Consider the following 13,410-nt stretch of genomic DNA (forward strand, 5'->3'; position numbering starts at 1 on the left):
AATAATGGGCAAAAAGGTCAAAGTTCTCAATTTCCACGATGGATCAACTGTCCGTATACATAATTAAGTTTATATGGAACCCTCAGTGTGGGAGTCCTGCTTGCGCTTGGCCAATTTTTTACACCATAGACAAGCCTCATTCATTTTCTTATGTAATACAAGACTGAGACAGATAAGTAACAAATCAATGCAAAGTAAACATCTAGTCATCTCATGGTCATCAGTTTCCTGCTACATTAGCAGGTCTTAAAAGTTTCCATTTCATGTGGTCCGTTGCTACCTTCTTATTGCCGGTGTATGTGCTGCCGTCTATCACATCCTCCATGATCTGAAATCTCTTCCTCCCTCACCTCCTTGCGTACACTGTTCTAAGACTGTTCTTAGAACACCTCCTCCATAATTAATGCATGTCCAGTCCAGTACTGTTTCCTTCTTTTTAATCCAATAATTGTCTTTGCTCCGTCACTCTTCTCAGTACCTCTTCAATTTTCACCCTATGAATCCAACTTATTCTTTCCATCCCCGACCATGTCCACATTTCATCTTTTCTTCTTCAGTGTCCACTTTCCACACCATGAATGGGACACTCCATGAAAAACATTTTATTAGCCATTTCCTTAAATTTATGTTACTGCAGAAAATTCTCCTTTTCCTATAAAATGCATCTTTCCCGATTGCTATTCTGGTTCAAAAATGGTTGAAATGGCTCTGAGCACTATGGGACTTAACATCTGAGGTCATGAGTCCCCTACAACTTAGAACTACTTAAACCGAACTAACCTAAGAACATCACACATATCCATGCCCGAGGCAGGATTCGAACCTTCGATCGTAGCGGTTGCGCGGTTCCAGACTGAAGCGCCTTGAACCGCTTGGCCACACCGGCCGGCGCTATTCTGGTTTTAATTTCTGTGCTGCTCTTTCACTCCGTTTTTATCATGTTTCTAACGTATTTAAAAATTTGGAGCTGTTCTAAGACGTCTCTATTGAGCATAATTTTTATCCTTTGTTATTTCCTCCATGTGCCATTACCTTCGCTTTCTTTGCATTACGAGGGATATTCGGAAAGTAAGTTCCGATCGGTCAAGAAATGAAAACCACTGTGATAATTTAATAAAACCTTGCACACATGTGTTCGACAGTGTCCCCAGTATGCCTGTCTGCTGCATCACTTCGCTCTTTTCAGTTGTGAGCACATGGTGAGAACGTGAAAATGCGTGGAAAATAGTGTCTCCCGTCACGTATGAGGTCCTGGTGAGAGATTTCGCCTGATGTTATGCAGCACACTTTACAGAACTATCCTACGGTTCCTACTTCGTGACAATTCTCGGTCGCAATCTGCAGGGGCAGTGAAAATGCTCCTGCAGCGTTTTCGATGGGAAGTGTTTGATCACCCGACTACAGCCCATAATTGGCTCCTTCTGTGTTTCATCTCTGCTCACATTAACTACTGGATATGAAGACAACATTTTCGCACAGACAACGAACTATAGCGTAGAGAATTGGCGGGGAGCACGGGCGGCTGCCTTCTATGACGAGGGTATGGGAAGGTTGGTACAACGCTACGACAAATGTCTAAGTCGGAGTGGTGGCTATGTAGAGCAGTGGCTGGACGCTGTAGCTAACTGTTGCAGATGAAATATTTCTATCACAGTGGTGATAGTATGAAATGGAAGATACGATACTGCGTGAAGAGTTTGACAGAGCACTGAAAGACCTGAGTCGAAACAAGGCCCCGGGAGTAGACAACATTCCATTAGAACTACTGACGACCTTGGGAGAGCCAGTCCTGACAAAACTCTACCATCTGGCGAGCAAGATGTATGAGACAAGTGAAATACCCTCAGACTTCAAGAAGAATATAATAATTCCAATCCCAAAGAAAGCAGGTGTTGACAGATGTGAAAATTACCGAACAATCAGTTTAATAAGTCACAGCTGCAAAATACTAACACGAATTCTTTACAGACGAATAGAAAAACTGGTAGAAGCCGACCTCGGGGAAGATCAGTTTGGATTCCGTAGAAATAATGGAACACGTGAGGCAATACTGACCTTACGACTTATCTTAGAAGAAAGATTAAGGAAAGGCAAACCTACGTTTCTAGCATTTGTAGACTTATAGAAAGCTTTTGACAATGTTGACTGGAATACTCTCATTCAAGTTCTAAAGGTGGCAGGGGTAAAATACAGGGAGCGAAAGGCTATTTACAATTTGTACAGAAAGCAGATGGCAGTTATAAGAGTCGAGGGGCATGAAAGGGAAGCAGTGGTTGGGAAGGGGGTGACACAGGGTTGTAGCCTCTCCCCGATGTTATTCAATCTGTATATTGAACAAGCAGTAAAGGAAACAAAAGAAAAATTCGGAGTAGGTATTAAAATCCATGGAGAAGAAATAAAAACTTTGAGGTTCGCCGATGACATTGTAATTCTATCAGAGACAGCAAAGGACTTGGAAGAGCAGTTGAACGGAATGGATAGTGTCTTGAAAGGAGGATATAAGATGAACATCAACAAAAGCAAAACGAGGATAATGGAATGTAGTCGATATAAGTCGGGTGATGCTGAGGGAATTAGATTAGGAAATGAGACACTTTAAGTAGTAAAGGAGTTTTGCTATTTGGGGAGAAAAATAACTGACGATGGTCGAAGTAGAGAGGATATAAAATGTAGACTGGCAATGGCAAGGAAAGCATTTCTGAAGAAGAGAAATTTGTTAACATAGAGTATAGTTTTAAGTGTGAGGAAGTCGTTTCTGAAAGTATTTGTATGGAGTGTAGCCATGTATGGAAGTGAAACATGGACGATAAATAGTGTGGACAAGAAGAGAATAGAATCTTTCGAAATGTGGTGCTACAGAAGAATGCTGAAGATTAGATGGGTAGATCACATAACTAATGATGAAGTATTGAATAGAATTGGGGAGGAGTTTGTGGCACATCTTGACAAAAAGAAGGGACCGGTTAGTAGGACATGTTCTGAGGCATCAAGGGATCACCAATTTAGTACTGGAGGGCAGCGTGGAGGGTAAAAATCGTAGAGGGAGACCAAGAGATGAATACAGTAAACAGATTCAGAAGGATGTAGGTTGCAGTAAGTACTGGGAGACGAAGAAGCTTGCACGGGACAGGGTAGCATGGAGAGCTGCATCAAACCAGTCTCAGGACTGAAGACCACAACAGCAACAACATCATAGTGGTTTCCATTTCGCGATCAATCGGAACTTTCCGAATAGGCCTTAGTATTTCCATTCCATAAATCTTTCCTTCAGCTTTATCCTGTAACTCTTTTTGACATCATATAGTGTATGTATCGATCGTCAGGCATATGAACCAGTGCTTCAGGATGACCATGTATAATATTCTAGCATCGTAAGAGATGGGAATTTTTGGACGCCAAGGACGTAAGAGGAGCAGGTGAGGTACCACCTGTACACAATCAAAGTAATAACGGCGCTAACGCTGTGTCCCGCGGTAGCGGCGTGGATTCTTCCGCTATCAACGGCGAGTGCAGAGAGCTGTGCTGGAGGGTTCGCGAGCACCGCTCCGGCGGAGGGGCTGCGGCGCTGTGGGAGGTTATAAAAGGCCGCGGGCCCGCCAGCTGCCAGCAGTAGCCAGAAGCCAGAGCAGAGCAGAGCAGAGCACAGTCATGGCCGTCATTCCGAGGAGTCCCGTGGCGGTGCGGCCCGGAGGCAGCGTGCTGCCGCAGTACCTCGCCGCCGCTGCAGGTGCGTGCCTCGCTGTCCCTGCCAACTATTCCGCTTCCTGACCTTCGCACAAGTTCCCACTATTTTTTTTCTTTTTTTTGAGTTATGGGTTTGAGGCGCCCGCCACGAATTCATCTCCTACCCCAACCTTTTCATATCAGAGTAGCATTTGCAACCTACACCCTCAATTATTTCGTGGATATATTATAAGTCTCTGTATTCCTCTGCAATGTTTACCCTCTACAGCTCCCTCTAATACCATGAAAGTTTTTCCCTGATGTCTTAACAGATTCCCTATCATCCTGTGCCTTCTTCATGTCAGTGTTTTGCATATCGCAACATTCGTCTGCAACACAACATCTCAAATGCTTCGATTCGCTTCTGTCGCGGTTTTCCCACAGTCCACATCTCACTAAAAAAAAAAAAAAAAAAAAAAAAAAAAAAGTGTTCAAATGGCTCTGAGCACTATGCGACTTAACATCTGAGGTCATCAGTCCCTTAGACATTAGAACTACTTAAACCTAACTAACATAAGGACATCACACACATCTATGCTCGAGGCAGGATTTCCGGACTGAAGCGCCTAGAACCTCTCGGCCACAGCGGCCGGCTCTCACTAGCAAACAATGCTGTGCTCCGAAGGTACGTTCTTAGAAATTTCTTACTCAAATTAAGGCCTTTGTTTGATACTAGAAGCCGGCCAGAGAGGCCGAGCGGTTCTAGGCGCTAGTCTGGAACCGCGCGACCGCTACGGTAGCAGGTTCGAGTCCTGCCTCGGGCATGGATGTATGTGATAGGTTAGTTAAATGGCTCTGAGCACTACGGGACTTAACATCTGTGGTCATCAGTCCCCTAGAACTTAGAACTACTTAAACGTAACTAACCTAAGGACATCACACACATCCATGCCCGAGGCAGGATTCGAACCTACGACCGTAGCGGTCACGCGGTTCCAGACTGAAGCGCCTAGAACCGCACGGCCACTCCGGTCGGCTAGGTTAGTTAGGTTTAAGCAGTTCTAAGTTCTAGGGGACTGATGACCTTAGAAGTTAAGTCCCATAGCGCTCAGAGCCATTTGAACTATTTGATACTAAAAGACCTCTCTTGGCCAGGAATGCTCCCTTCGCCAGTTCTAGTTTGCTTTTTATATCCTCCTTGTTTGCCTTTTTATATCCTCCTTGCCCCTTCCATCATGAGCTATTTTGCTGCCTAGGTCGCAGAATTCCTTAACTTCGTCTACTTCCTGATCCCCAATTCTCATGTTACGTTTCTTACTCTTCTCCTTTCCGCTACTTCTCACTACTTTCGTCTTTCTTAGATTCACTCTCAGTCCGTATTTCGTACTCAATACACTGTTCACCCCATTTAACACACCCTATAATTCTTCCTCACCAGCCAACAAATAAGCGCAGTTTAAAACCCAGAAGCACGTGCCGTTATCTTACCTTCCGTGACTGGGCAGGAAACTCATCGACACTTCTAAACCGTTTTCTTCTTCTTGTTTTTAACACATTTAAAGTTTCATTCTCGGATAATTAACATGCCCGAAGTGCATGTACATATTTAAAATAATTTTCGCAACTCCTTTCTGATAGATTCAATTTTAAAATAATTTACAAAAAATCGTAACTGAACCTGCGCCACTGTCGTGCGAAATAGGTTCAACACGAAATATGTCTTAAATCAGTAATCTCGGCGTACCTTCTTGCTGCAAATAACGGCGCTGCCCGACACCATTGTCCCGCTTGGCAGTGTTCGCGTCTCAATAACAGATTGTGGCTGCAGTGGATCTCAGTTCTGGAACATCCCTCACATAATTTTGCGGAAAAGTTTCATCGCCTACGTCAACAAGTATTGCATCACAGTATTCCTCCTTTGAAGAGCTTTCTAGTACGAATAAAAATGTACAAATGTGTGTGAAATCTTATGGGACTTAACTGATAAGGTCGTCAGTCCCTAAGCTTACACACTACTTAACCTAAATTATCCTAAGGACAAACACTCACACCCATGCCCGAGGGAGGACTCGAACCTCCGCCGGGACCAGCCGCAGCGGTTAAAAACATATGCATGTTCCAGTCTGAAAAACCATACTATCTTCAGTAACACATTAACAGAAAATGGTTCTTCTATTTGATGTAAGAGCAGTGGCGCACGTTTATGCAACTGCCCCCTTCTCGAACGTAACTGGCCAACGTCCAACATAGCACTGTGAAAAACTTGGTTCTCAGAGTTACGTAAAGAGCCTACAAATTGCTATCTTTTGAAAACTGTTTATGCAGTTTCAGTTTGAACTCACGCTTCAGTACAAACCTGGAGATAAAAGCAAAACCTTGACGCAGCATCACAGTTTTTCTCGGCACGTAATCGTCAGTGTCACTGGAGGAGCCACTCACAAGTCTGTCATCATTCTCACAATCTGTGAGACGCTTCTGGCTGTACAGTTACAACAGTGAGTTAGCAGCGTCACAGATTTGTTGACATTACCCATAAAGATTAATTTGTGGTATTTTATTTTTATCTGTTGATAATTGATGCTCTATTAATTTCTTATATTTTCTGTTGAAGCTTATGTGCAGTACAGGCAAAAGCTACAACGTCGTCTCCACAATGAAGGTGATTTTCGTACACTCCACAAGTATGTATTCCTTCTACTTTTTCCCATTTCAAGAATTTAGAACTTCCCCTTTTGCTGCGGAAAATAATTTTGACAATATCGATTCTTTATGCTTTACTCCTACTTCGGTACTGGATTTCCACTGTCCTGATGTCTAACGGAAGCGCAGACGTATGCATTTTTCGTCACTCACACGGGCGGCTGAAACAATGCCTAATTTCTCAAGCGCAAGTTTTGATAAAACAGTGTTGAACTCTTTTCCGAAATATATATGAGTTAGGGGTAAAGGAGTAGCCCATGGTAATTTCTCCAGTCTACGAATCCATCTTGTGATATATTTATTTCTAAAGTCAGCTTGGTTCGTTGATTTGTGTGTGGAATGGCAGGTACAGTAACGATTTCCTCATGAAGTTTTATTAGCAGTTTGACAGTAAAGTTAATCTATTAGTACTGAGAAGAAAGCAAACTTTAAAATATATAGAACACTGAATATGCACAGTCCACATAACTGTTATAGTATTATATGCCATTTAACTCTCCTCAAATCCACGAGTAAAATTATATTTGTGTTCTTTCCTAGAGAATATCGGAACGGTAGCCACACAAATCTTTCTTTTTTTTTTTTTTTTTGTTCGTAATTTACTTGAGTGAGGAACAAACTTCCAATGTCTGATGTGTCTCGGATGTTTACCTTCCTTGGAAGAGTCTTATCTTAGGGGCACGCACTATCTCGCTTGTTGTGTCTTTGACTGTTATTTTGTTTAAATCCAATGAATCTTTGTTTAAATCCAATGAATCATAGTGATGATGTTGCACTGGAAACGTCAACTGTTTCGCAGCTATGATATTGTCGGCAACGGCTTGAATATTTATGCAGTTTTTACATCCATATGAATCCTTTGAAATGGTTTGTGACAGCCTTAAACTCCTCACCTTTTTACACAGGACGGTCGGCATAAATGCATTTGCGACTGGCTTTATTCTGTCGTTTAGGCAAAATCAGAGTCTAAAGGGAGAAATGTGTGTATAGTGGCATGAAGTCTTGTTTTGTCGAAAGCAGTTAATTCGAAAGCTTGACACACATAATAGTTTTAAAAAATAAAATAAACATCATAGACTTGGATCGACAATGGAGAAACTTAATACGCACCCTTTTCATGCGAGAAAGCTAGCAGGTAACCACTTCCAACTTTAATAGCCTCGAGAAACTGTACAGGTTATATCAGATTAAATGAGACACACAGTTCACTCCGTAGAACGATAATGACGAGTTTATGTATTTACAAAAGAATATACACAGTATCTGATCAGAAGCATCTGTACATGCAGTCCGCATTCAGTGTCCGGATATTTTTGATCAAATAGTGCACGCAAATGTTCCTTCGTCCTCAGGGACGAGGAAAAGAATAAAATCATACTTTTTTCTGTTACTTAACGCAAACGTATAAATTTATATACGTTAACGTTATTAGATAATTCCTACTGCAATGTAGCTTAACGCTGTCGAACCAAAACATACATTGTTGTCTCCGTAAACATTACTGGGCTCGGTTAGCCCTTTGATGTGTAACGCTTCTTGACATATTACACCTTTGCAACAAGATAATTCATTTTCTTAAATGTTTGCCCAATCACTTTCGTACCTTTTGGTATCGAACTACTCTTTGAAAATGCGCTTTTCGCCTGTTGAAACGTTTTGTGTAACTTCGAGTGTCCAGTCACGTACCTTAACACGGAGAATTTAGCGAACGATCTTATCACCTACATGTGATTCATCATCATCATCATCATCATCATCATCATCACATCATCATCATCATCATTTAAGACTGATTATGCCTTTCAGCGTTCAGTCTGGAGCATAGCCCCCTTATAAAATTCCTCCATGATCCCATATTCAGTGCTAACATTGGTGCCTCTTCTGATGTTAAACCTATTACTTCAAAATCATTCTTAACCGAATCCAGGTACCTCCTCCTCGGTCTGCCCCGACTCCTCCTACCCTCTACTGCTGAACCCATGAGTCTCTTGGGTAGCCTAGCTTCTCCCATGCGTGTAACATGACCCCACCATCTAAGCCTGTTCGCCCTGACTGCTACATCTATAGAGTTCATTCCCAGGTTTTCTTTGATTTCCTCGTTGTGGACACCCTCCTGCCATTGTTCCCATCTACCAGTACCTGCAATCATCCTAGCTACTTTCATATCCGTAACCTCAACCTTGCTGATAAGGTAACCTGAATCCACCAAGCTTTCGCTCCCATACAACACAGTTGGTCGAAAGGTTGAACGGTGCACAGATAACAGTATTGGTACTGACTTCCTTCTTGCAGAAGAGAGTAGATCGTAGCTGAGCGCTCACTACATTAGCTTTGCTACACCTCGCTTCCAGTTCTTTCACTATGTTTCCATCCTGTGAGAATATGCATCCTAAGTACCTGAAACCGTCCACCTGCTCTAACTTTGTTCCTCCTATTTGGCACTCAATTCGTTTATATTTCTTTCCCACTGACATTACGTTCGTTTTGGAGATGCTAATCTTCATACCATAGTCCTTACATTTCTGATCTAGCTCTGAAATATTACTCTGCAAACTTTCAATCGAATCTGCCATCACAACTAAGTCATCCGCATATGCAAGACTGCTTATTTTGTGTTCACATATCTTAATCTCACCCAGCCAGTCTATTGTTTTCAACATATGATCCATAAATAATATGAACACAGTGGAGACAGGTTGCAGCCTTGTCTTACCCCTGAAACTACTCTGAACCATGAACTCAATTTACCGTCAACTCTAACTGCTGCCTGACTATCCATGTAAAGACCTTTAATTGCTTGCAAAAGTTTGCCTCATATTCCATAATCTCGTAGAACAGACAATAACTTCCTCCTAGGAACCCGGTAATATGCCTTTTCTAGATCTATAAAGCATAGATACAATTCCCTGTTCCACTCATAACACTTCTCCATTATTTGCCGTAAGCTAAAGATCTGGTCCTGACAACCTCTAAGAGGCCTAAACCCACACTGATTTTCATCCAATTGGTCCTCAACTAATACTCGCACTTTCCTTTCAACAATACCTGAGAAGATTTTACCCACAACGCTGATTAAAGAGATACCTGTGTAGCTGTTACAATCTTTTCTGTTTCCATGTTTAAAGATTGGCGTGATTACTGCTTTTGTCCAGTCTGATGGAACCTGTCCCGAATCCCAGGCCATTTCAATTATCCTGTGTAGCCATTTAAGACCTGACATTCCACTGTATTCGATGAGTTCTGACTTAATTTCATCCACCCCAGCTGCCTTATTGCACTGCAATCTATTGACCATTTTCTCCACTTCCTCAAATGTGATCCTATTTCCATCATAATTCCTATCCAATTCTACCTCGAAATCTGAAACATTACTGATCGCATTTTCACCTACATTGAGCAACTCTTCAAAATATTCCCTCCATCTGCCCAAGGCATCCACAGGATTCACCAGCAGTTTTCCTGACCTGTCCGAAATACTTGTCATTTCCTTCTTACCTCCCTTTCGAAGACTGCTAATTACACTCCAGAATGCTTTTCCAGCAGCTTGACCCATAGTCTCCAACCTGTTTCCAAAGTCTTCCCAAGATTTCTTCTTTGATGCTGCAATTATCTGTTTGGCTTTGTTTCTTTCTTCAACATAACTTTCTCTGCCTACCTGAGTTCTAGTATGTAGCCGTTTTTGATAGGCCTTCTTTTTCCTTTTACAGGCTGCCTTGACTGTGTCATTCCACCAAGCTGTCTGCTTCATCCTACTTTTACACACTACTGTTCCAAGACATTCTTTAGCCACTTCTAGTACTGTGTCCCTGTACCTTGTCCATTCCTTTTCCAATGACTGTAATTGACTACATTCAACTAACTGGTACCTTTCTGAGATCGCTCTTATGTACTTGTGCCTGATTTCCTTATCCTGAAGTTTCTCCACTCTTATCCTCCTACATATGGACCTGACCTCCTGCACTTTCGGCCTCACAATACCAATTTCACTGCAGATTAAATAATGATCAGTGTTATCAAAGAATCCCCTGAATACACGTGTGTCCCTCACAGCCTTCCTGAATTCCTGATCTGTTATTATATAGTCAATGACATATATGGTTCCCCTGACTTCCCAAGTATACCGGTGAATGTTCTTATGTTTAAAAAAGGAGTTTGTGATTACTAAGCCCATACTGGCACAGAAATCCATGAGTTGTTTCCCGTTCCTGTTGGCCTCCGTATCCTGTCCAAATTTACCCATAACCTTTTCATACCCTTCTGTTCGATTTCCAATCCTGGCGTTAAAATCACCCATGAGCAGAACACTGTCCTTATCCTTTACTCTAACAACTACATCACTGAGTGCCTCATAAAAACTATCCATCTTATCTTGATCTGTCCCTTCACAATGCGAATATACTGACACAATCCTAATTTTCTTGCTAGACACTGTCAAATCTATCCACATCAGTCGTTCGTTTACATACCTTATTGCAACTACGCTGGGTTCCATTTCTTTCCTGATGTAAAGCCCTACACCCCATTGTGCTATTCCTGCTTTGACTCCTGACAGGTAGACCTTGTATTCTCCCACTTCCTCTTCTTTCTCACCCCTTACCCGAATGTCACTAGCCGGCCAGAGTGGCCGAGCGGTTAAAGGCGCTACATTCTGGAACCGCACGACCACTACGGTCGCAGGTTCGAATCCTGCCTCGGGCATGGATGTGTGTGATGTCCTTAGGTTAGTTAGGTTTAAGTAGTTCTAAGTTCTAGGGGACTTCTGACCACAGCAGTTGAGTCCCATAGTGTTCAGAGCCATTTGAACCGAATGTCACTAACAGCTAAAACGTCCAGCCCCATCTTACTTGTAGCCTCTGCCAGCTCTACCTTCTTCCCAGAGTAGCCCCCATTGATATTAATAGCTCCCCATCTCATTACCATTTGTTTGCCAAGCCGTATCTTAGGAGTCCCTGGTTTGTCAGTTAGAGGTGGGACTCCGTCACCTCCAAAGGTCCGAGGGTGAGCACAAAGGTGACCACGACTCAGAATATGTCCGGGATGCCCAGCCTTATTCCAAAGTAACTGGTATCCCGACTGTCGGGACCACTTACTTGGCCACTCATACGTTGCCCGTGGTTCATGAACTAGGACATGACTACAGTAACCCACACCATGAACCACCTACATGTGATTTCTCTCGAAAAAATGCTGTCTAACAAATCTTTGCTTATATGGATAAATTTGAGCTGATTTCTTCAGGATCACTCTTCTTTTTCTATTCTAGTTGGTTCCGTACTTTAGTTGCGTTAGAGAGCTCTTAAATATCGGAGTATCACGCACATACTCTAGTCGGCTTTTTCATTTATCGACTTTCCCACCTCATGGTGGGACAACGTTTGCTCGAAATGGCTCACTTTTCGTATAGGGACGACCCATCTGTAGATATATGATTCACATTGTGAAGGGCGACACACGTGGACTTTGAATTTCATATCTGTCGGTACAGAAATGCGAATAGTACCCACTTAGGGTGAAGCATTGAGAGTGCGAAAAGAGGGTATGTATTTGCAGTTACATAAAAAGAGATCCCATTTAAAACTTCGCCTACATTTCCACGAATAATTCAGGCTCATCCAGCACGGCTGTTCAATACAAGCGCGAGCGCACTAAACTTCCACGAATCATTTTAAATTCACCAAAAGAAAGATCATACCATCGTTAAATTAAAATCAAGTTATAGCATATAACTGCTAATATTCAGCTAGTTAAAAACCGAAAAACTACTTCCGACACTAAAACACACTTCCGTATCTGAACTTCTACTAAGTCTATTCACAGCTCTTTAATATAAATTTTCGTATAGTCGTTGTTGTCGTCATCGATCCGGCGAATGATTTGACGCAGCTGTTCACGCTAGTCTATCCCGTGCAAGCCTCTTCATTTCCGCAAAACAACTGCAGCCTAGAGGCATTTGTGCCTGCTTGATGTAGTCAAATCTTGGTCCACCACATACCCCTCTGTTATCAAACTGACGATTCCCTGACGTCTCAGGATGCGTCGGTTCGGTTGTTTGGGGGGAAGAGACCAAACAGCGAGGTCATCGGTCTCATCGGGTTAGGGAAGGGCGGGGAAGGAAGTCGGCCGTGCCCTTTCAAAGGAACCATCCCGGCATTTGCCCGGAGCGATTTAGGGAAATCACGGAAAACCTAAATCAGGATGGCCGGACGCAGGATGCCTCCTATCAACCGATACGTTCTTAGTCAAGTCTTTGGTTTCCTTCAGTGCTAGATCAGTCTCCAGGTAGGTTAACATGGCGATACCTTACAACGATGTCTTTCTCCCTTCTCAATAACTACTTACCTTTCATGTTCTCCGAATGTTATAAATGTAATCTAGTTGTAGATAACTTTCGTTCGATGTAGTTTATCCCTGCTAGCTACAGAGTTTCAGAGTGTGTATTCCAGCCAACATTTTCAAAAGCTTCCTTTAAATATACATGTCCTATAAATGTAGGTTTCTGTCTTCAGCCTATTTTGTAAAATAAGTCAGTATCGCCTCACGTGTTTCTTCAAATGGTTCAAGTGGCTTCAAGCACTATGGACATCTGAGGTCATCAGTCCCCAAGACTTAGAACTACTTAAACCTAACCAACCTAAGGACATCACAGACATCCAAGCGCGAGGCAGGATTCGAACCTGCGACCGTATTAGCAGCGCGGTTCCGGACTGAAGCGCCTAGAACCGCTCGGCCGGCTCGCGTGTTCCTCCATTACTCTGGAACCTAAAGTGAATTTCCACGAGGTCTGTCTCTATCGATTTCTTCGTTCCTCTGTAAATAGTATTCTGCAACCACGTCATATTAAAACGAAACTTAAAGAGTTGGAAAATATTGTCCATTTGAAGTATTACAACACTAGCCTTGATTCTCGAAACCAACACAGACTCCTCGTCGTATCACGTCCAGAATCGAAGTTCCTATCTCCGCAACTTATATAGGGGCTACCTCCTTCACTGTTTCATGAGACAGCCGCTGAAAGACCATTAGATCACGCACAGTCCACTCACGTAA

The 13,410-nt window shown here is 42.6% G+C and overlaps 1 protein-coding gene across 1 annotated transcript in view; it reads left to right on the forward strand.

Moving 5' to 3' along the window:
• Nucleotides 1–3,620: 3,620 nt before the first annotated feature.
• LOC126253462 (facilitated trehalose transporter Tret1-like) overlaps nt 3,621–13,410 on the forward strand; it is a 159,803-nt gene continuing 150,013 nt past the window's right edge. Inside the window, exon 1 of the mRNA XM_049954816.1 lies at nt 3,621–3,727. Within this exon, the coding sequence (XP_049810773.1) occupies nt 3,649–3,727 (79 nt within the window). The 5' untranslated portion in view covers nt 3,621–3,648. The remainder of the gene's footprint in view (nt 3,728–13,410) is intronic.

Source organism: Schistocerca nitens, chromosome 4 (assembly GCF_023898315.1).
Source record: "Schistocerca nitens isolate TAMUIC-IGC-003100 chromosome 4, iqSchNite1.1, whole genome shotgun sequence".
NCBI lineage: Eukaryota > Metazoa > Arthropoda > Insecta > Orthoptera > Acrididae > Schistocerca > Schistocerca nitens.